General features: G+C 53.4%; 1 protein-coding gene across 2 annotated transcripts; it reads left to right on the forward strand.

The window, feature by feature from the left end:
• Window positions 1-11,876: 11,876 nt before the first annotated feature.
• Window positions 11,877-21,755, forward strand: IL17B (interleukin 17B). Of its 2 annotated transcripts, none has more exons than XM_070517211.1 (3): window positions 11,877-11,997; window positions 16,118-16,407; window positions 18,114-21,755. In XM_070517211.1, the coding sequence occupies exons 2-3, from the start codon at window positions 16,229-16,231 to the stop codon at window positions 18,343-18,345; spliced, it is 411 nt and encodes a 136-aa protein (XP_070373312.1). In that variant the 5' UTR covers window positions 11,877-11,997; window positions 16,118-16,228; the 3' UTR covers window positions 18,346-21,755. The 2 variants fall into 2 exon arrangements, with proteins under 2 accessions (XP_070373312.1, XP_044633054.2); XM_044777119.2 differs by lacking the exon at window positions 11,877-11,997 and adding an exon at window positions 13,546-14,080.
• Window positions 21,756-21,850: the final 95 nt, after the last annotated feature.

Genomic DNA, 21,850 nt, shown 5'->3' on the forward strand with positions numbered 1-21,850 from the left:
GAGTCTGTTTTCCTCCATCACCAGCCTCAAGGGCTGGGGCTGTGCCTGCTGCTCTGTTTTCTCAAAGAAACACGTGAATCTGTCATATACAAAGTGTTGGAGAAAGGCAAATGATACCCTTTTTAATGCAGTTAAGGGTGTTATCACAGAACATTCTTTTTTGGAAAGGAATGGAAACTCGACTCTTAGTGGCTTCAAAACAAAAGGGTATTTATTGGCTCATGTGACTGAAAAGTCCATAGGTAGATTCCGCTTTAGGCAAGGCTGGATCCAGGGACTCAAACAACATTCCCGGGAGCTGTCTCCTTCTGAGGATGGATCCTGGGGAAAGGAAGGAAGGAAGGGGAAAGAGAGAGGGAAGCGGGAGGGTGGGAAGGAGAAAGATGTGCCCCGCAGATATGCCCAGAAATAATTACACTATGAGAAAGACAGTGCCAAGTGACATGAGAGAGCTCTCAGAGAGAGAAGTTAATGCATTCATTCATTGATTTATTCAGGTCTTAAACATTAAAATCCTGTTCCGGGCTTCACACCAAACTAGGCCTGGGCTCCAGAGAAGAAGGCCAAGTGCCTGTTCTCAGGAGCTCCCACCAGCTTTGCAGAAGGCAGGGGATTTGTACCCCGCTGCAGGGATGCTGTAGGCACACGGAGAGGTCATTTCAAACAGGAGATCTGGGAAACTTCTTGGAAGCAGTCCACAAGGACTGGGAGAGTGAAAATGGCAGGTAAAGGCATGAACAAAGGGAACAGCATGAGCAAAAGCTCAGAGGCTGGGTTCACAACTGCTCAGAGGCTGACGTACTGGGTGACATTGGGTACACAATTTTCCCAAGCTGGGCCTCAGTTTCTCTATTTCTACAACAATAGGGTTGGACAACTTGCTCCTGAGAAAGGGAAGGGAAAAATAATCACACACATCCAATGTGGCTGCCCCCACCTCGGAGGGGTGAGTCCTGACTCACTTCTAGTTTACTTCGTTGACTCACAAAGGTGAGGCCTGGGCCCAGCCCAGAGGAGACGGGAAGAGAGAATGAAATGATCCACATCACACAGTAACAGGTATTTATTTTTTCACTTAAAAGTAGTATTTGTCATTTGACGAGATGTCTGCACATTGTCACCGTCGAAAAGGTAGGGCTGGCGTCCTGTGGAGTGTCAGCTCCCTCCCCACCACACCTGCGGACCCCGTCAGTTCCCTTCCCAGAGGAAATCTGTTACCATTTTTTGGGTGTACTTCCAGAGATAGTCTGTGTAAACACAAGCAAGTTCACCTACGCGTGTACACATAGACAGCCCCACATGTTTTTTGTTTTTACACGCGGGAGCTGTGCAAACAGGAACCCAGACTGTTCACACTGCCCTGCACCTTACTTCATTTTCTTAATGACGCGTCTCAGATCCTGCAGGCTGTCACTTTGTAGGGGGCTGCCTCATTCTTTAATGGGTGGATACTGTCCCCCTGGAGGGATGTGCAGTAGTTCAGGCCACCAGTCTGTACAAATGTGTGGGTGAACAGTTAGGGGTTTCCTGTCCTTTGCTGTTATAAACAGTACTGCAAAGCCTGTCCTGGTACCTGTGTCCTTTCCACGTGGGGGTGTCTCTGTGGGACAAAGTCCCAGAAGAGCAGTTGTTGGGTCAAAAGTCTCATGTGTTGGTGGTTCTGATCCATATCGCTCCAGTCCCTGCCCCCCACAGAGGCGGTAACCAGTGTGTACTCCCACCAGCAATGGGTGACAGGCTCTGGTGAGCCCCGGGAAGGGAGTAGGGAGATGGGGACTTGGGAGGAGCCCAGGGCAGCAGAGTGGAGGACGCCCTTTGGAGGGGGTGGGACCTGGAGCCTGAGGAGAGACAAGGCCAGTGGAAATCACTGAGGCAACGGCTGTGACCAAGGGACCTGCAAAGCTGGTGGTGATGTCCTGTGTACCTCGTCAGGCGCCCTTCCTCCATCAACAGTTCAGGGAAGGGCCTGCTACCCCGACAGCCTCTCATTCCCAGGAATGGCCCTTGGGAGGTGAAGGAGGGGTGCCCACTGGGACCGGGGGCAGCTGGGTGAGTGGGTGGTGGCTGTGGGGACTGGAGCTCCGGTTAGGAGCCGGAGCCATGGAGAAGCAGGCTGTGCCCAGCCAGGACTAATTCAGGAGAAACTAAAACTCCCCTAAAACTCAAGAGATAGGGAAGGACTCCTGCACTTGCCCGAGAGTAGGGGGAGGAAGCTGAAGACATTTTCTTCAGATAGTCGAGGAAAGAGATGGTGGACATGGAGAAGGCAATCACCGGGGTGCCATGCCCGATGGATGGCGGAGGTACTCAGTGCCTCTGAGACAGGGTGGTTCCCGCCCTGCTCTTCCAGTCCTGATCAGCCAGTCCTGAGTCCTCATCCCCTGCTTTTCTCTTCTGAGAAGCAGCTCGACCCCTGGGGTGTTTGGTGGTGGGGGGTCCTCCTTGCCACCAGTCCATCACCAGCCCTTCTCCTGACTTGGGCGGTAGAGATCCTGGACCCCCGTTGCCCGGGGTCTGAGACTCCCCCCAGGACCACACGAGCAACACTCCTTCCCCGGCGCTGCTCTTTACCGGACAGCCCCCATTAGCGCGGCTGCCCGGGCCACACAGCCCCTCCCCTCCAGCCGAGGTGGGACTTTTCACCCCACTTTGCACTTGAGGAAACCGGAGTCTAGAGAGCAGCTTCTAGGGGAAGGTACCCCGCCGTCACCCAGCATTGTCCCCAGGGCTTCCTGCTTCCAGCAGGCGACGTGGAGAGAAAGCAAAGCTGGAGCCCTGGCCTAACCACGGGATCCCAGAGATGGGACCGAGGGGACGTGGGGAGACTCCTGAATAGAGTGGAGGTCTCCTGAACTGCCCTCTGCCCTTTCCACGCCGTGACCTCGTCTTACCAGCAGCAAGCCCCACAGCGCTGGGCAGTGAGGGTAAACGTTTGGTAAATGTTACTGCATTTACCTTCCTCTGCACCAAAGTCCGAGTGAGGGGCTGGGGACTGATCCACGTCATTAATGTGTGTCACACTGCAGTGGATGGATCCGGCGTAGCTTTGAAACCAGTAGGATCTGGGTTTGAATCCTGACTCTACCACTAGGCGCTGGTGTCTTCATATGTCTCAACCTCCAGGCTGCTCAGAGTGTGAAAGAGTCTCTTCCCCTCCTCACATCAGGAGGTGGGGGCACCCCTCGTTCCACCCAGAGTTAAAGGGCACTGAGTCCAAATTCCCGGTCTAGGGTTGCTCAAGCCTTTTTGATCATAAACCTCTATGAGTAAACAACAGTTTATTTAAATAAATAAATTTTATTTTAAGTAAGTTATTAAAAAAGTAAATCTTTATAAATTCCGTAAAGTACTACTACATGAATATATTACATTCCTTTAACACAAATAAAAATAAAAATTAGAAAAGATAGAAGTAAAAATAGGAGTCCTTAGTGTTTTTTCCAAGGCTTCAATGACACCCGACTTTGGAAACCACTGACCTGGCTTCAAGAAAGTGCAGAACCGGGTTGTCCAAGGGACTTAGAGGGCTGTGTGTATGCATACGTGCATGCGTGTGTGTGTGCATGTGTGTGTGTGTGTGTGAGCATGAGCCCTGTGCTAACTCAGGAATGGAGGTGTGTGGACATTTGGGAGACTTTGTACCTGGTGAGGGTTTGGGAGTTTTCTCGAGTGGCAGGGCTTGGGCTGAGCTTGCAATGGAGCCCTGAGTGAGGAGGGCACGTGGCTGTTTGGTAGATGCGCTCAACCTTGAATATCTTAGCTTGAGAGCAGCTTGGCAAGATCCCCGCCCCCCCCCCCGCCCCAGCTTGGGTTGAAGGAAGAGGGGCAGCCTTCCACCTGCATAATGATCCTATTCCCCACCTACCCCCCTGAGCCCCCACCCCTGCCTCCTTAGACAGCACGCTTAAGCACAGGGACCTAGTTACCCATCATATTATAGTTATACACCATATGAGGGACTTCTGCTTTTACTTCTATCCTTTCTAATTTCTATTTTTTATTTGTGTCTATTTATTGTGTTAAATTAGTATAATAGTACTTTACAGAATTTATAAAGATTTATTTAAAAAATAACTTACTTAAAGGAAAATTTATTTACCTAAATAAACGTGGAGATCAAGCCAGCCCCTAACCCATTTTCTCCCTGAGAGGTGGGGAGCACTAATAATGACTGCTATTGCAGGGGTTTGATTTGACATATAAAACAAGAGAAATGTGGTCCTTATTTCACCTGCTTGCCATCGAGCCAGTTCATACTCACTGCCCATGCGTGAAAGGGCTGCGGCAACAGAGGGGAGGTGTTAGAGATAATTTCCGACTGGGTGCAACCTGGATTAGGGAGAACAGCTTCGATATTCACCTCCAGGCCTCGGCTGAAGTTCCCTTCGCTCGTCCATCTCACCCCTTTGCTGCTGAGGCCCCTGCTGCCTCCCTGCCCCTACCCTGCCCATGGCTCCCCGTTGGACACTCCTCAGCCAGCCCTCAGGACTGCAGCCTGACTCCAAGCCTGCGTAAACCACCCAGGACTGTTAAACAAATCCTATAATTAGAAGCCAGGTTTCCTAAACGAAGTGAAAAATGTAACGTTACCCTCTGTTTGTTCACTGGATGCTCAATGCATGTCCCATGATCCAGAGGAGCTGTGACTTTGGGTTTCCAAGAAGCCTTAATAAGGTAATGTTTATAAGTTCCTAACTTTACAACTCCATTGGAGTACAACTCTGTGAAACGAGGACAAGCCATAATTCCAAAGAAATTCTGCCTGCTCCCCTATCCCCCCCCCCCGCATCTCAGTGGTGAAAAATGTTGTCCCCTTATGTGGTGTGCAGAAAGCCCCAAGGCTGGGATTAAAGGAAGCGGGTTCTGGCCCCAACTCTGATGCTGAATTGCTGTGTGACATTGTTTCAGTCTCTTTCCCTCTCTGGACTTGTGTTTCCTCATTTGTAAAAGAGAAAACATGATGAGACTTGCTTGTTCTAAAAGCCATTTTCCCCTCCGACCTTCTACAGTTTGATTTCTGTGTCTCTCTGCCATCGGGGTTTTATCTCAAGCAAGGACTCGTCTCCAAATTTGACCTCCCTTTTCTGGACTCCTCAAAAGGACTTGGTGATGAAGCAACGGGTGAATCTCATTTGGGGTTGGCAAGACACATAGATATACATTTTTCTGCCTCAGCTTAAACCCCTAAGGGCCTCGCTCATGAGATAAAATGCATAAAAAATAATGTGAAAACGACTTGTGAAAAAAACAAGACTCCCTTAACTCTTCGAAGGAATTCAAACTGGTCAACACGGGGAAGAGTGGAAAGCACTGCTGTTCTGTCTGGAGACAGTAGCCACTATTAAGTTAAAATATTATGATAACATCATAAGAGCTGACATTTATTGAGTTCTTTCTGTGAACCAGACTCTGAGCTAAGGGCTTCCATCCATCCTCTCAGTTAACCTCCCAGCACATCTGTGAGGTAGGTGCTTTTTCATTAGCCTCATTTTACAGATAAGAAGCTGAACTTAGAAAAAGGAAAGGAGTAGTTGGAGCAGAGACTCCAGAATCCATTTCTGACCTCTTTAAAGCTACTGCCGACAGACCTCTGATCCTGTTGTGGTACTGGCAGAAGCAAGTGTCGTGAAGGAGCTTCCATTATTCTGTGTCCCTGGGTGACTCTAATGAGCCAAGCATGCCCTGGCAGGCTACATGGCCCTTGTAGTGTAGGTGAGACAGACATCTTCGCTGGACTCAGCCTCCAAGATCGGGGGGTTGTTTGTTACTGCAGCGCAGCTTGGCCCATCCTGACTGATACTGCTTGTCCTGGGGCAGAGGGAAGAGTTTTATTCCGTATATTCTCAAAGAGCAAATTTGTCATCAGTGGATGGAAGGAGCAGGGAGGTAGACATATGAAACAAGTAGAGGCTGATAAGAAACTTGGGAGCTTTTGAAAGCAGTCTCATTGGGAAGCCAGCAAAATGACCCCCAAGCTTCCACGGAGCCTGTGATTCTGAGAAATGGTCTAAACAATGAGATTTGCAAGTGATTCTGGAATGACAGGGTCAGAGCCAACTGTGTGGTTGAGATAATGGGATAGAACGCAAAGGAATCCCAATATGGAAGACACAAAACTGTGGCCATAGCTATGTGGTGGCCAACCCCAAGAGCCAAACAACTCATTTCTCTCCAAGAGCACACCCCTGGGGGAGAGGGAGCTCGGGGTCAGCCTGACCCTTGAATTCTCTCCAGAGCTGACTCAGAAAACATGTCCCCCTGGCACAGAGCCCCCGCAACAGACACATTTCCCTCCATTGTAGGTTAGTCTGCAGAGCACAGCAGGCCACGCTCACGGCAACTCGGAGGGACTTTGGCATTCTGTGTACGCTGCCTAATGACACAGGTGCCCGCCTCTAACCACTGCCTCGTTCCAATGATCATTAACACTCCTGAGCTGGGGCAAAGGTTAGGGTGGGTGGTGGCCAAAAGTGGCCTCAGGGGCCCAGGGTTTCATCTGAAGTTCTGCCCCTTTTTTCCTCCCTTCCCTGGACCTCCATTTCCTCTGCTGTAAAAATCTTTATATTCCCACGGGATTGAAACAAGGAGGAAATAAAGTCATGGATGGACAAATGCTTTGTAAACTGTAGAGTGCGATCCACATGCAAGTGGTATCACTCTTACCACCAGGCAATTTTCAACAGCACCTGTCCAGGTCCTATGGCTGGACCACTTCCATCTCCCAGGGCCGGAAGCCTTGAAGCTGTCTTCTAACAGTAGAACAATTATCAAGGTGTCTTTCCTGGGAACCAGACTTTGGAAATGATCAGATTCCACACTAGCTGTTTCTTCCTCTTTCCTCACAAATCCAATATTTATGAGAACCGACCTGCCAATGGAAATTTGGCAAGAGTTTACATTCTGGAGACATCATACCTTCCTCCACATGGCCCCAGGGCTGAGGTCATGGGCTTCCCAGGAGATGCGGCCGTTCCCACGGAGGCAGGAGATGCAGGAGACTGAGAGGAGAGGGGCCCAGCAGGAGTCCCTAAGCCGTAGGCTGGTTCTAAAATGTCAATATTCTTATATCCACCCTCCTCTATGAGAAGATAAACTCAGGAACTGTTTCAGTTGGTCAGTCCAGTGCCTGGCATATATGAGGTGCTCAACATATATTTGTTAAATGAATAAATGAAGTAAATGACCCCTCCTCAAGAACTCTCAAGGCATTGCCCATACCTTGAAGGTCACAGTTCGTAGAAACTTACAGAGCATCTCGGTAAGATATTGAAACCCCAACTGGGGGAGCTTCTCAGTGTCGTCCCCTGACAGATTCAGGCACAGCTTGTGCAGGAGGCTAGGGTTGGAATTTACTGCAGCACTAAGAGCCTGTAAGTTTCTGAGGCTGTTTTCCGAGGGGAGGCAGGGTGGGGACGCCTCGGCTATGGCCACCAAGGCTCCTTGCTGAAGGGTGGTGTGACGTGTCTCGGTGTTGCTGCCTGTCCCCTAGGTGGTGGGTGGTGAGTAGCTCTCAGGGTTTCTCCACTCCCTCAACAAGTCCTGCCGTGGTCAGAGCCGGCCCCAGGCTCCGGAGCCAGGCACACACGAAGCACGTGTGTGAATACGTGTTCGCTGCATTCCAAAAGCTTTCACCTCCTGACTCTTCAAAATGGTAACCAGACAAAACGCACACACACAAGACTCCTTCCACAGATTCGCACCCACACACGTGTCCACCAGAACAAGCACAACAAAAATAGCGCTACCTGAGCCGATGGCAGAAGCCAATGTGTAAGGCAGACTTTGATCAAGACCACCCATTTTTAGCTTTGTTCCGGGGAGCAGGCTTTTGACTCCAAGCGGCAGAGGAAGTCCCTCTCCCGCCCCCACTCCACCTCCCCCTGGACTCCTCTCCCACAAACAGCCCAGGCTTCTTCCTCCACTGGGGTCCCGGCTCTGGGGGTCTGAAGAGAACATTTCTCACGCTGTACCTTTTCCCTGCATTTGCTGGAGGATGAGGCCTCCCACCCAAGATCGACGCAGACCCACCCAGCAAGAGGAGGGGCTGACAGCTTTGGGGGAAAGTCAGAACTCTGGATCTTGTAAGTCCAGACGTCCTGTAAACTCTGACCAGAGTATAAACATCCCCCGGGACCCAGGGGAGGATATGCCGTGGGCGGGGGGCCCGGCGCCTCCGTCTGCTCTGGGGACAGGCTGTTTATTCCATATCTCTCGTGGGCCCCCTTGGGCTCCTTCCTGTCCCAGGCCTGGGAAAGTCAAGGCAGGCAGGACAGCCCCACAGCGGGGCCTGAGGCCTTTGATACAAGACTGGGACAGCTCAGGGCTGGAGGGGAACATTTAAGGCTCAACAAACCCAACATTTCCTCTTCTTGAGTCTCCCTCACAGCATCCAACTGATCGACGGGCCTCTGCTGATGCATCTCAGCTGATGGGGAGCTCACACTTTCCTGGGGCAATCCATTCTATTCCTGGGATTCTGGCAGTTGGAAAGTTCTAGAAGAGAGCTGACTAGAATTGTTCTCTGTGACCTGATGGAGCAGAGCTAGGAACAACGTGTACAGCAAAATAATAGCAGGACCATTCATGGAGCACCATGCTGTGCCAGGCAATTTACATGCATTATCACATTGAATTCCCACTCCTTTCAAGGAGAACACAGTAGGCTCAGAGAGGTTAGGTCACTCCCCCAAGGTGATCCAGCTGTTGCATGGAGGGGCCTGGGGTTCAGGTCACTCTGGTTCAAAGTCTGTGCTTTAAATATTAATCTATAATTGTTCTTCACAATCAAAAAGCAAAAATAGCACACACGCCCACCAAAACACCATACAACAAACACAGACACACACGAAACCGACCAAATTACAATAAAAACAGCCCAGACTTGCCAAATATTAAATATCAGTTGTATGCCAGGCAAATCATATTTTTTATGATAAATCCATTTTAACAACCCTAAGAGGAAACTGAGGCTCATTAAGGTTAGGAAGGGTGGACATGGCCACCTAAGAAGGGACACAGCCATTTCTGAAGTCTGCAGTCTCCCACTACACCATATCACATCACAGGAGGGGAGCTCAGCATAATGAAAGAGAAAACTTTTATGATTATGACTTTCAAAAGCTAGAGGTTTACAAAGCGGGGTGTGCATCCTCAGAGAGAAATGATCTCCCTATACAGGCAGGAAGTATCCAGTGAAGATGCTTTCCAAGGGGTCCCTCCACTGGTAGGGGCTGCACAAGATCTCCACAGCTCCGAGGTTCTGTGGATAGCGAGCGCTAACAAGAGACCAGCTACCGTGGGGAGCCAACCTGCCACCCAGGAACACAAACTTGGTGTTTTCAAGGCTGGATGCTGGGCCGAGGGGAGGCCTCAGCCCCCCAGTCCCAGAGCACAAGCCCATCTCTTGGAGCCCTCCCTCAACTCGAATTTCCCTGACTGCCCCCTCCCCCAACCCCCGCCACCTCCCCCCAAGTTGGGGAGAAGGCACTGGCACCTGGCCTGGGCAGAGGGTCATGTGGGTGTGGCGGCCCCTCTGCACATCCCAGGGGCCGCCGATTCACCCGGGCCTTTCCCTTTTTTGAGAACTGGGAGTCTGCTGGCTGGGTCTGTTCCCACCAACAGTGTTCCCGTCCAGGGAGCTTAAAATAGTGCCTCTTGGCTGGGGCTCTGGAGCGAGCAGGGAGGCAGGCATTTGTGCAAATATGGGCCTGGGAGAAGGACTCCGACCCGGGGGGGTGGTGCGGGTGGGCAGCACAGCAGGAGAGCCAAGACCTCCTGGGGAGGATGCGCCCTCCTGGTCACAGCCCCCTTCATCTTGCAGCAGAGGCGCCTGCTAGTCTGCTCTGCCTGCCCACCTGACTGGGTCCACTTGGGCAAGTCTTTAGGCGGAATCCCGCAGGTCCTCCCCACCCAACAGAGCCTCCAAGCTGGGTCCACCGGGAACAGGGAGCCTCTGCGTTCTTCTGCTGGTTCTATCCTTGTCCCCGCCTCATATTGCCCTTCCTACCTAGAAACACTGCAGAAGCATCCCTGAAGGCCCAACTCAAAAACTTGTTTTAACCATAACAGTGACAATGGCAGCTACCATTAATTGAGCGCTCACTTTTGTCAGGCACTCTGCTAAGCGCTTTAATATGCATTGTCTCATTTGATCCTCATAGCTATCCATTGAGAGTTAAGTTATTATCCCCTCCAATGTGCAGAAGAAACTAAGGCTCAGAGAAGCCAAGTAACTTTCCCAGGTCACACAGCCGTGACGGGATAGAGGCAGGATTAAAACTCAGGTCTATCAAGCTCTGCAGTCTGAACTCTTACCCCCTGGGCTGCACCTCCTCCTTCAGGTCCCCAGGGCTCTGGTCTCCCGTTCTCCATTCCAGCATTTTCACCCTGTAGTACAGCTGTTCTGATTCCATGCATCAAATATTTGGTCAATGCCTACTGTGTGCCAGGAACATTGCTGGGTCCCATGCCCATACCCTGAGTTCTCAGATCCCCTGAGGACTCTGGTTTGGGCTTGGACTCAATGATCTCCCCAAAGCTCCGGGTCCGGTCTATTTGAGGATGTCAGGATGGGGCTGGGGCTAGCAGAGACCCTCCCAGATGACCAGCGGACCAGCCGCACGCTGCCCCTCCTCTCCTGGCTGCAGTGCTCTTCTCCTTCCTCCCCTACAGGGAACAGCATGTGCAGGAATCAGACAAAGTTGCCTTGAATCCTTTGTGACTTTGCGCGTCTGGAGCCTCAGTTTCCCCATCCGCAGATTCAGGATAAAATTAGGGTGGTTGGGAGGATTTAACGAAACAATGCACATGCAGGACTTAGCACAGTGCCTCGCAGTCAGTACGTAGATATTAAGCACCAGCGATTATTATTACTAATTGTTATTTTCTGAAAATTATGGTGTCTAGGTTCCAAATGCCTAGGGCCTAGCACATAGTAGGTGCTCCCCGAAGGGAATCACTCACACATCAGAGGGAGGCCCCCTACCCCATCCTGCCCTGACTCCCAGCTGGCTGTGCCATTCCTGCCGGGAGGTGGAAGGCGTCCTGGGCAGGGTCGCTCAGGCAGCTGGTGAGTGCCCACTCACCAGCCCCCTCATTTTCAGTCCCAGGGCCCAATCCAGGGAAAAGCGACAACGGCTGGCGTGGAAGCTCCGGCAGGTTGCCGCCCTTCTCTGGGACATCTGGCTTTCTGGTGGTGCCACCTGGCGGCGAGCACAGCACGGCTCCTGGATGAGCCGAGGGCTCTGGTGGCTCGGAGCACAACCACCCCCGTCCCTCAGTCTCCAGCCCATGCGCCCCTCCGTCATTCACGTGTACCCATCACCTCCCGTGGGAACAGACCTCAGACCCCACCTTGGTGTGGGGCAGAAGGCCCTGCCCAAGTTCCTATGGCTCCCTCTCGGGCCTGGCTTGGGGTTGGGTCCCACAGTGGTCTGCCAGGGTTCACACTCAGGACATCCCCGAGTGCAGATGACCCTTCAGTGGTTTCTAGAAACTGAGGCTGGAGGAAGGGCCCTCCTCCTGGCCTGAGATGGCCTGAGAATGGGAAACCCAAAGCTGATCACTGGGCCTATCCCTGACTCCCCACAGCCCCTGCCTGGGTACCCCACAGTTCCTTCTCCCCATTGTGAGGGGTCTTGGGCCCCCAGAAGGACTGGCCTGGCTCCTGGGCTCCCTCCAGACCAGCAAAGAGGCCCAGCCTGGCTCTGACCTGTGTGTATACAGTTTGGGGGAAGAGTAGTAAGAACTAGGAGCCTGAGCTGTGCTCCCACCTCTGGCACAAACATGCTGTGTGAGCTGGGTAAGGCCGGTCCCTCCCTGGGGGTTGGTCTCCTCGTGGTAAAATGGGGGTGGGGGTGGGGGCATGAGCTAAATGATGGGTAAGGACCCCCGCGGCTCCCAGACTGGGTCCTTGTTAAAGTGTAGGTTCTGGGGCTTCGCACGTCAGAACTCAGGGGCCAGGACCCCGGACAACGAAGCTGGAAGCTGGGGAGGCCGGTAAGTCCTGTCTTTGGAAGATGGAGGCAAGGGGTGTGTGTTCCAGCAGGGAAGGACCGTGTGGTGGTTTCAGGGCTCTTGAGAAGCAGAGGAACCCCCTGCACCCCAGTCCTCCTGCTTTATTCTCCCCACCTTCCTGTGGGTGCAGGGAGGGGCCACCCCAGCTGCATGTCTGTCAGAGCCCGCCGCTGGCAGCAGCAGCGGTGGCAAGGAGCCTGCATGGAATACAACCAGGCTGTCCCCGTCTTTTGCCCTCATGCTTGCTGTTTCCTTGTTCAAAGGACAGTGGCAGCGGGGCTGGGACAGCCTGGGGTGGGAGTGGGGGCCCTTGTTGCCTAAGGAGGTATTTTCAGAGTCCCCCTCCCTCTGGAGTTTCCAGTGATAGAATAGAGCCTTGTCTAGTATTTGACCAAATATGGTGGTATCTCTCGATGAGCTGGAGCCTCAGCCAGCTCCTCAGTTATGCTGTGGAAACCTGCCCCGGACAGATTAATCTTGTGACATTCAGGAGCGCCTCGTACCCCGCGTGCCTCCCCTCGGCCAATTCCTGTAAATGGCCAAGAGTGGCCCTCAGCAAGCCTGTGCAGTCCTGGCTGTCTGTTCCCAGTGTTCCTCCCCATCTTCTTCACACTCCTTCCCACCCCCTCCTCCGCCTCCCTGCGTGGACTCGCTCACTCACGTTTGGCCGGGTTGTCGCTTGAGGGGAGAGATCTTTCCCAGCAAGGGGGTCAATTCAGAAGGTGATTCCAGGACCTGTGGACCCTGGAGTCACCTGGGCTCACGAGACTGTGGCCTGAGCCCGTGAAGCCCAGGGCTCTCCCAGCCAGGAGGGTGGGCCCGAGCCGGGGGAAGGGAGAGCTGGCTGAGCAGAGAGAACCGTGCTAGCTCTACAGCGAATGTTTAGAATAACAATTCCTTTCACAATAAACAGCGAAGTGTTTATTGAGCACTTACTATGCGTTAGGCACCGAGCCAGCTGTTTAACCTGGGTTATTTCCTTTACTCCTTATAACAGCTCAAGAGGTGGATGCTTTGATTATCCCCATTCTAGAGATGTGGGAGCTGAGAGACTCAGAGAGATTTGAGGGAGAAATGGGCCAGGTCACTGTCGACTCCTGGGCAGACCTCTGTTTTACGGAGAAGGAAACTGAGGCTGAGAGAGAATCAAAGTCAGAAGTAGCCCCACATGGGCAGGGCCTGGAGTGGAGACGGTCTGTACACGAGGCAGGGCGCTGCATCGGGAAGGCCAGGACAAGCGGCCGTGAGGTCCGCAGGGATCCGAGACTTGGCCTGCATGAGAGCACACATTCAGAAACATGTTCACAGCAGGCCGGAACTGTGCAGAAAATATCCCAAGAAAAACAGCCTGGGGTGGCGGATAGAGCCCTGCACAGGGATCAGGCACAAACCCCAGCTCTGTCATGTCGAACTCCCTGTGTAATCCTGGGCAAGGCCCTTCCTCGCTCCTGCCTCAGTTTCCCAGCCTGTGAACTGAGGGGGTGGGACTCTGGTCACCGAGGGCCATTGAGCTCACCTGAGGCTGGCTGAGGCTGAGTGCCTGAGACTGTTTCTCTGGGACATGTGGCCTGTGTCCTGCTCCTGGCCAGCACACTCTGAGAACTTTGGCTCTCCTGACCAACGGACAGCCCGTACCTCCTCCCCCTTCGCCTGGTTGCCATCCCCAAAGCAAACGAAGCTGATTGTCTTAGCCGGCTCTGTGGGTGCTGGCCGGGCGGCCGGCCGCAGGCCACAGGCGGAGGTGCCACCCGCCAGAGCCCCGCCAGACACACAGGGCATTGTCCCTTAGTCAACAGCCCCTGGGCACCTCGGCCGGGCTCCTGGCCTGCCCCCACGCCCTTCGCCGCCTGCCACTGCGCCAGGCCCAGCCCGCTGGGGGCCCGAGACTCCCAGCCGATGATGAGCCCACCCACCCACCCAGCCCCCAGCAGCCCCCTGACGAGCTATAATTGCTTCGCTCCATCCTGTTGCTGCCATTCTCTTGGCGGAGGCATCTGGGGTTCCAGGCAGGCGGCAGCTGCAGGCCCACCGCCCGGCTCGCGGGATGGACTTGCCGCACAACCTGGTACGTGGCGCTTCCCCACCCCACCCCCACCCCTTTTTAAGGCCTGAGTGTTTCGCTCCTTCTTTCCTATTGATTGATGGCTGCCTCTGTTTGGTTTGGAATCTGCAGAGGAGAGTTCTCACTCTGTCTCCCCCAGCACTAGGGAGAAAGAGACTGGTCTCAGAGCCTGCAGCCATGCCCAGTAGCTCAGGCTCCCGAACTGGGCTCGGCCCGTCCACGCTAATCCCTTTCAAGCCAAAGGCATCCCTGGGACGTCCTGGCAAACTCAGTTATCTGGGTTTTTCCAAAGCGTCCCTGAGTCCTGAGATCCAGGCTGTGTGACCTTGGGCAAGTCCTTTTGTTTCTCTGGTTCCCATCTGTAAAGTGAGGGACGGGGACTCGATTCTATGCTGGGTTCTGAGCGGAGAGGCAGACTTTAAGAATGCCACATGAGAAGCTCAGATGAGAGAGCCTATTGTTAGCGAGACATTTTTCTGCACCAGAATCTAGGACCAAAAAGGAAGAATTCAGTGACTTGAATCTCTGTCGTGGAGTTTGCGCCAGGAGATGGCTCTGCCAAGAGGGGCTATGCCGAAACTTGTTTCCAAGGGTCAAGACTTGCTGGGGAGCTGGATAAACCAGGCACGGCCATGCGGGCTATGGGGTGAGGGATCCAGGGCAGGGAGAAGCCAGGCCAGATTCAGCAAGATGAAGTTCCCCCTGGAGATTCCTCCCTTCTGGCCGGTCCTGCCCCCATCCAAGTCCTGGCCCTTCTCTCCGTGGCTCCCTGAGGAGCCTGGGTTCTGCTGGGCCCCCAGTTCCTCTTCTGTGTGAGCCAGAGGCTCTTCTGACACTCCTGGTTCTGGGGAGGGTGGATACAAGTCAGCGAGGAGGGGACGAGAGGGTTGAGCTTGGAGGAAGGGAGCACAGGTGTCGTGGAGATGGAGTCCAACAGGGACCCTGGCCCAAGGCCCGCCCGTCTCCCCAGCCTAATCTCATGCCCCCGCCTCCCACCTACTCTATTTCAGCCTCGCTGTTTCCCTTCACCAGCTCAGACCCCCCACACACTGTTCCCCCTACCCGTAAGCTTTGACAGACCCCTTCTGCCCACATCTGCTTCCCTCTTATCCTTCAAAACTCTCCTGACATGCCCTCTCCCCAGAAAGGCTCTGTGAGACCCCTCCACTGCCACTGGGCTGAGTGGGTGGCCCTGCTCTTCTGTACCTACACACTGCACAGGCCTGCCGTTACACCCATGAGCAAGAATTCTGTGCTTGTTATCTTGTGTCCCGTCTGCTCTCCCTCCCAGACTGTAAGCTCCAGAGGGGCAGGGAGGATGAACTATTCATTCACTCAGACATGAGGGATCAGACAGTATGTGGAAACTGACGCGAGGCCTGCCCTTCATGGAGTCTGTGCTTAGTAGGGGGCAGACATGTAAAAGAATCACACACACAAACTGTAAGACTGCAGTCTTGCAAGGCTCGTGTGGCGTTGAGAGCCCAAGAAGGTCCATGGAGGCATCCCTGAGGAAGTGACACTGGAGCCAAGACAAGGGTGAGAGGCGTTTAGAACATGAGGAGGAGAGGTAGGATTCTGTAGGCAGCAGCCTGTGCAAAGTCCCTGTGGCAGGAAGGAGCGTGGTGACAGGATGGGATTGAGAGAAGGCTGCAGGCTGAAGCGAAGTGTGAGAGGAAGCCAGGAGTGATTTGAGGAGGGAGAGCTCAGGCCCTGGAAGGTGACTTCATCAGATTTGCAAAGCTGGGAGGTGGGGGTAGGATTTGGAAAGACCTGGTAAAGAGACTGTTGAGCTGTCCAGGGAGGTGAGGAAGGCGGTACACAGAGAGAAGTAGATGGGTGGGAGATTTTTAAGAGGCACAACAGACAGGACTTAGTGGTGATGTGGTGCATAGGTTTTGATACACATGTGCAGTGGGCTGGTGGGACCAGGCCAGGGCATGGCAGGTGAGGGTGGCCCCTATAGTGGCCTCTTCTCTTTCCTCTCCCCTCCCTTGGTCCAGAGCTCTCTCACCTTTGCCATGTGGCCTTCCTCCCCAGCTGTTCCTTGTCATCATCTCCATCTTCCTGGGGCTGGGCCAGCCTAGAAACCCCAAAGGCAAGAGGAAGGGGCAAGGGCGGTCTGGGCCCCTGGCCCCTGGGCCTCACCAGATGCCGCTGGACCTGGTGTCTCGAGTGAAGCCATATGCCCGCATGGAGGAATACGAGAGGAACCTTGAGGAGATGGTGGCCCAGCTGAGGAACAGCTCTGAGCCAGCCAGGAGGAAGTGTGAGGTCAACTTGCAGCTGTGGCTGTCCAACAAGAGGAGCCTGTCGCCCTGGGGCTACAGGTAGGCCAGATGGGGCAGCAGTGCTGCCTAAGGGGGGTTGCAGTGGGCATGCCTTGCCCACTGTCCTCATCATTGGAACAGTTAAGACCTTGGATTCAGAGGCCTGAGTGCCTAGGTTTGAATCCTGGCTCTGCCTCTTACTGGCTGTGTGGCTTTGGGCAAGTTGCTTAGCCTCTCTGAGCCTCAGATTCCTCAACCTACCTCACTGGCTTAAATGAGATGTCCAGGGAGAGTATAGCCGTTATGGTTCTCCAAGTCTCCGCTGAAGCACTTGCAAGGCCTTCCCAGGATGTCACTTCCTCCAGCTCAGGGTACCTTGTACACCTCACTTAGTTACAGCACTTCTAGGCAGTATTGAGTTGGCTGTGTCCACATCTAGCTCTCTGCTAGACTGGGGCCTTGCACGCTGCATCAGCATAATCTAGGGGTCCTCGTGCCCCACCCAATCAAAATCTCCAGGGTTGAGGCCCACAGAGTGGTGCTTTATGCATCTCCACATGCTCAGGATGCTCAGCCAGGTTTGAGAATCAAGACCTGCGACCCCTCGATGACAGGGGTGGGGTCTCACCTGGAGTGTAGCTCCGCTGCCCAGCACAGCACCTGGCAGGCAGAAGGGGCCACATGTGCCTGTGTTGAATGAATAATGAAGAAATGCACTGACCTGAAGGATCCTCACTCACAAACCCGGGCCAAAGGTTTTTTAGCCACACAACTTATGCCCTGAGACTCCAGAATATCATGTTCAATAGAACTTTCTGGATGATGTAAAGTAAGGTATGATAGCCTCTAGCCTCATGTGACTACTGAGCACTTGAATTGTGGCTAGTGTGACTGAGGAGCTGATTTTGATTAATTTAACGTTAAGCAGCCACGTGTGGCTAGTGGCTACCACCTCTGGAATGTGGCAATTGCAAGGGTCCCTAAAGATCCTCCCTTTTCACTTTGACTTTCTTGGGGATCCTATAAAAATGTAGCTTCTGATTCAGGAGGTCTGGCGTAGGGAGGAGATTCTGCATCTTTAACAAGCTCCCAGGAGATGCGGATGCTGTGGGTCTGCAAGTCAAGTTCACCTCCCACGTTTAGCAGATGAGGAAACTGAGGCACAGAGAAGGAAAGGTCACAAGGCAAGTCTGTACTCTCAGCTCTAGGAGGGAACTCGTCTGTGTTGTCCATCGGTGAACACCTAATGTCTAGGACGGACTCACTCACATGGTGGGTATGTGAAAATAAAAATATCTGTTGAATGAATAGAAACCAAGTTAGAATAGCAGCCAGGCCTCCTGACTCCTCTTCTGGCGGGGATTAGGCATCAATGTGCTCACATATCATTTTCTGCAGATTAAGTTTCCCAAGAATATAAACAAGGGAGGAGGAGTCGGGGAGACACACGGAGCCTTGGGCTTCTTTGTAATCACACAGCACAATCTAGAATACTGGGATGGGCAGCTTGCTGGATGAATGAAGAAAACTGGGTGACTGACTGGTGACCTTGAGCCGGGATAACCTTGGGTGGTGACTTGCCTTCCAGAATCTTCTATTTTCCCACCTGGAACACAGAGTTGGTTGCTGCCGTTCCTCCAGCATAGCACAGTCTTGCTGTGGGAATGAAAACCCCCGTTAGGAAAGGCAGGGGCGTGAGGGGTGGGTGCCGATTTGCTCTTCCCCGGACCACCTTCTGCCCTGTGCTCTCTCCTGCCTGCCTGCAGCATCAACCATGACCCCACCCGTGTCCCTGCGGACCTGCCGGAGGCGCGGTGCCTGTGTCTGGGCTGCGTGAACCCTTTCACCATGCAGGAGGACCGCAGCATGGTGAGCGTGCCCGTGTTCAGCCAGGTGCCTGTGCGCCGCCGCCTCTGCCCGCTGCCGCCGCGCACCGGGCCCTGCCGCCAGCGCGCCGTCATGGAGACCATTGCTGTGGGCTGCACTTGCATCTTCTGAACCGCCAAGGCCCTGAGCTGGTGGGCAGTGGAGACAGCCCTCCCTGCGCCCCCATGCCAAGCAGAGCCAATGAAAAGTAAACGCTGTCTTTTCTAAAGCAAGACCTTGGGTTTGCTCCTTGTGGCTCTGAAGCCAACACCAAGTGGGGAGAGGAGGTTCCTGGGAGGTAGAGTTCAGATCAACAGAAAGGAGGATTTTCCATCTCTCAGAGTTCTCCAACGCTGAGAGGATAGGCTATTTAAAAAGTACTGCATTCGTCTCTACTGTTTAGGACAGTTGTATACTTCCTTTAATTTGGGTTTATAAGCCTCTATCTCAGCCAAGGTATTGGAGCTTGGTTGGTTTAAACCTATACAGGCATGAGCAAGAGCTACGTCTCCAGAGTTAGTTAAGGACCTTTGCAAACGAGCCCTTTGGCAGCAGAGAGCTCCCCGTCTTGGGAAGGGTTCCGCTAGGGCTGAGCCTCTGAGGACATTGTGGAGCAGATTCCTGCTCTGGGTGGAGAAGATGATCTCTAAGGCCTCATTCTCTGAGATTCTCCCCAAGTGGCCAAAAAGCAGGGTAGGGTTTTAACCTGGGCCAGCGAGCCCTTGAAATTTTCGTATGGATAGGTCTGTTTCTGGGCTGGGGATCCCTGGCTTTGAACAAGCACTGAAGAGTTGAGAACATCAGCTTAGATCATTCTTTCATCCAGCCTTATCCACAGAGGGTTTGCTGGTATCTCATGGTTCTCAAACTCGAGCTAGCCTCAGAATCCCCTGGAGGGTTTATTAAAACACAGACTGCTGGGCCCCGCCTGCAGAGGCCCTGATGCAGTAGGTTCAAGGTAGGGCCGAGACTGCCTTTCTCTACAATGGTTTCTGTGCATTTCTAATGCAGCGGATCCCAGGCGATGCTGATGCTGCTGGTCTGAGGACCACACTTTGAGAGCCACTGGCTTTTATGAAGACACTTTGCCGATGAAAAAGGCAGTGTGGACTGACTTGTCCTAAAGCCCCCGTGGGTTCCTGCCCCCTGGATACTAATTCCTCCCCCCCCCCCGCCCCCCCCCATTAGCCCCTTGCAATTCAATCCTCTCTCTGCCCTCCTAGCTCCTGTGGCAAATCCTAAATCAGCTGTTCTGGGGTCTAAAAATACCTTGCCTCCCCGAGGACAGCTGAGGGGCTCAGGCCATTTTCCGAGGGTAAGAATAGCTGGCACTTTAGAGTTAATTTCAATGAGAGGGCCAACAGTCAGTATAGGAATCCTTTCCTTGGCTGCTGTGACTTCAGTGCTTAAAGCAGCTTCTGCTCTGAGTGTTTTAAGGGTCTAATTCATGAAAGGGCAATGGTTAGGTATGTGCCTGTCTGGGGTAGTAAGTAACTTACCTTTTTTGGTATTGTTCTAGAGCGGATACTGATTAAAATTACCCCAGGAAGCTTCGGCCTGGTTCCAGACACATGGAAAATAGACTTCATGTGCCCGTCCAAGCCGATGCCTTCAGCAGCCACTTCTCCTCCCTGGGGAGCTGCTTGTCTCTGAGGCCCCACAGTCTACTTTCCTGGTCAAAAGACTTCAGCCACACATGAGGGACCCACGGCCTCCAAGGCCTTTTTGTGGGGTGAGGGCCTGGGAAGACCTGAGCTGCAGGAGGGCTGGTCTAGTCCTGGGAGACCCCGGGTGCCTGGGGCGTAGGGACTGGGCGGGGAAACTCCTCATCTGGGTGGGACGGGCTCCTACCAGAGCATCAGACACATGAGATCCTCAGCAAAGCTGGTTAGTTTCATACGGATGATGCCTTTTCCTCTTTCTGGGCTTCAGTTTTCTCATCTGTGAAATGAGCAGAGGGGCCTTAGGGATCTCCAGGGTCTTTTCCAGTTTTACTGTTCTGCGACTTCGAAGCTTGGCCTCCTGAGCCTGGCCTGGCAGCTGGCCTTTCCTGGTCCCCTGGTTTCAAGGCAGCAGCAGGGAGCTTAGGATTGTTGGAGAGCTGGGTCTACGCTGCGTCTGCACTGCACCCTGGCACCTCCTTTGGTCTGAGTCTAAATGTGTTTCACATTTTTCACTGTATGGTGAGAAACCCCCATTGGATGCGAACGGGGGCCGCATCTGCCTCCTTCAGCGCTGCATCTCCAGTGCCTAGCAGAGTGCCCAGTGCAGAGTAGGGAGGGGTGCAGGGCTTGGTGAAGGAATGAATGCATGCGTGCATTCATGTACAGAGGCCTCTAGGGGGAGCCCAAGATCCCCCCAGCTCCTTCTGTTGCTCCTTCAAAGGCGGGTCAGGAACAAAGCATTCCTCCTTCCTCCACCATTCCTCCCCCACCCCCAACTCTACCCTCCACAGTGCCCCTTTGCCCCCCAAAGGGCTGAGCTTTTGCTTGGGTCCCCTGCTTTAGCGGTGAATCCCTGCGAGGAGCCTAAAGGTCTACTACACTGCATCCAGGACTCCTGAGGATAAGTGTGGCCTCTTTGCTGTTTTATTTGTAAATGCTCCCTCTTCTCCCAGAGGGCTGTGGGCCCTGGGGGCTTCTGTCCTGGCCTGAGAAGCCTCCGGTGGGCCCTGGGCAAAGGCTTCCTGCTGGTTCCCGGGCTCCCTTCTGCCACCTTCGGGAATCGCTGGCTTTTCCTTGCAGGCAGGGAAGTGGGGAGATCCAGCCTCAGGTCTGGGCTTGAGGAGGCAGGCAGCGTGGACATTTTGGCCAGCTTTGATTCTGAGCTGTTCAGGCCTGCCTACCCAGATGAAGGAAGTTTCTGAAGAACCAGCCAGCATACTGCAGTCAAGCTGGGGCATGGAGCCAAAGCCCAGCCGAGGACTGGGCATCGAGGGTAACTGCCCTGGTCTGCCTCTTCTGGGCACACATCCTTAGGGATGCAAGGGAGGGCTGGTTATCAGGGATAAGTTTGGTCTTGGCCTTGGTCCTCTGGCCCAATAACAATGATCATCAGTTACACCATAACAGCCCATGGCATCTTCATTTCAAACACAGACCGTGGAAATATGCCGTCACACACTGATTTGACTGGACTTGAGAGGAGTGGGAGGGCACAGCCCCAGCCTGCGTGTGGTTGACATCATGCCTCTCTCCAACACTCTTTCCACCCCTCTCGTAGTTTGGATGAGACCACCTCTGCTCCAGGGGAGGGACTTGACTGTTCTAAGCCAGTCAGCTTAATCTCGATCCCTGTATCCTGGTTACTGGCCCAGGAGCTAAGTCCTAAGCCAATCAGCATGTGGCATTCACTTGGCCATAGGAATTGGTTCAGCAGGGGCCCAACTGGTCCAGAGCCCAGAATTTGGTTCAGGGGTCGTGGGAGAAGACCCTCTTGCCCGGGAGCTGTTGGTAGCTATCGTTGACCGTGAGAGAAGCAATGGCCTGGCATTGCAGTGCTGGGTATCTGCCCTGTAGCCAGACTTTTATGAGAAGCAATAAAACCCTTTCATTGCTTAAGCCAGTTTCAGTTTGGTTTTCTACTACTTCAAATACAAGCATTTTTTACTGACATGTCAGTTTCATAATTCCTATAA

This window comes from Equus asinus, chromosome 9, assembly GCF_041296235.1.
Source record: "Equus asinus isolate D_3611 breed Donkey chromosome 9, EquAss-T2T_v2, whole genome shotgun sequence".
In the NCBI taxonomy this organism is placed as follows: domain Eukaryota; kingdom Metazoa; phylum Chordata; class Mammalia; order Perissodactyla; family Equidae; genus Equus; species Equus asinus.

What these genes read in the sequence shown, in the direction of transcription:
- IL17B (XM_044777119.2), top strand. Translation starts at nt 14,060, where the DNA reads ATGGACTTGCCGCACAACCTG. An exon ending in TGGACTTGCCGCACAACCTG is followed by an intron (nt 14,081 to 16,117) that starts GTACGTGGCGCT and finishes CTTCCTCCCCAG; the next exon opens with CTGTTCCTTGTCATCATCTC. An exon ending in CTGTCGCCCTGGGGCTACAG is followed by an intron (nt 16,408 to 18,113) that starts GTAGGCCAGATG and finishes GCCTGCCTGCAG; the next exon opens with CATCAACCATGACCCCACCC.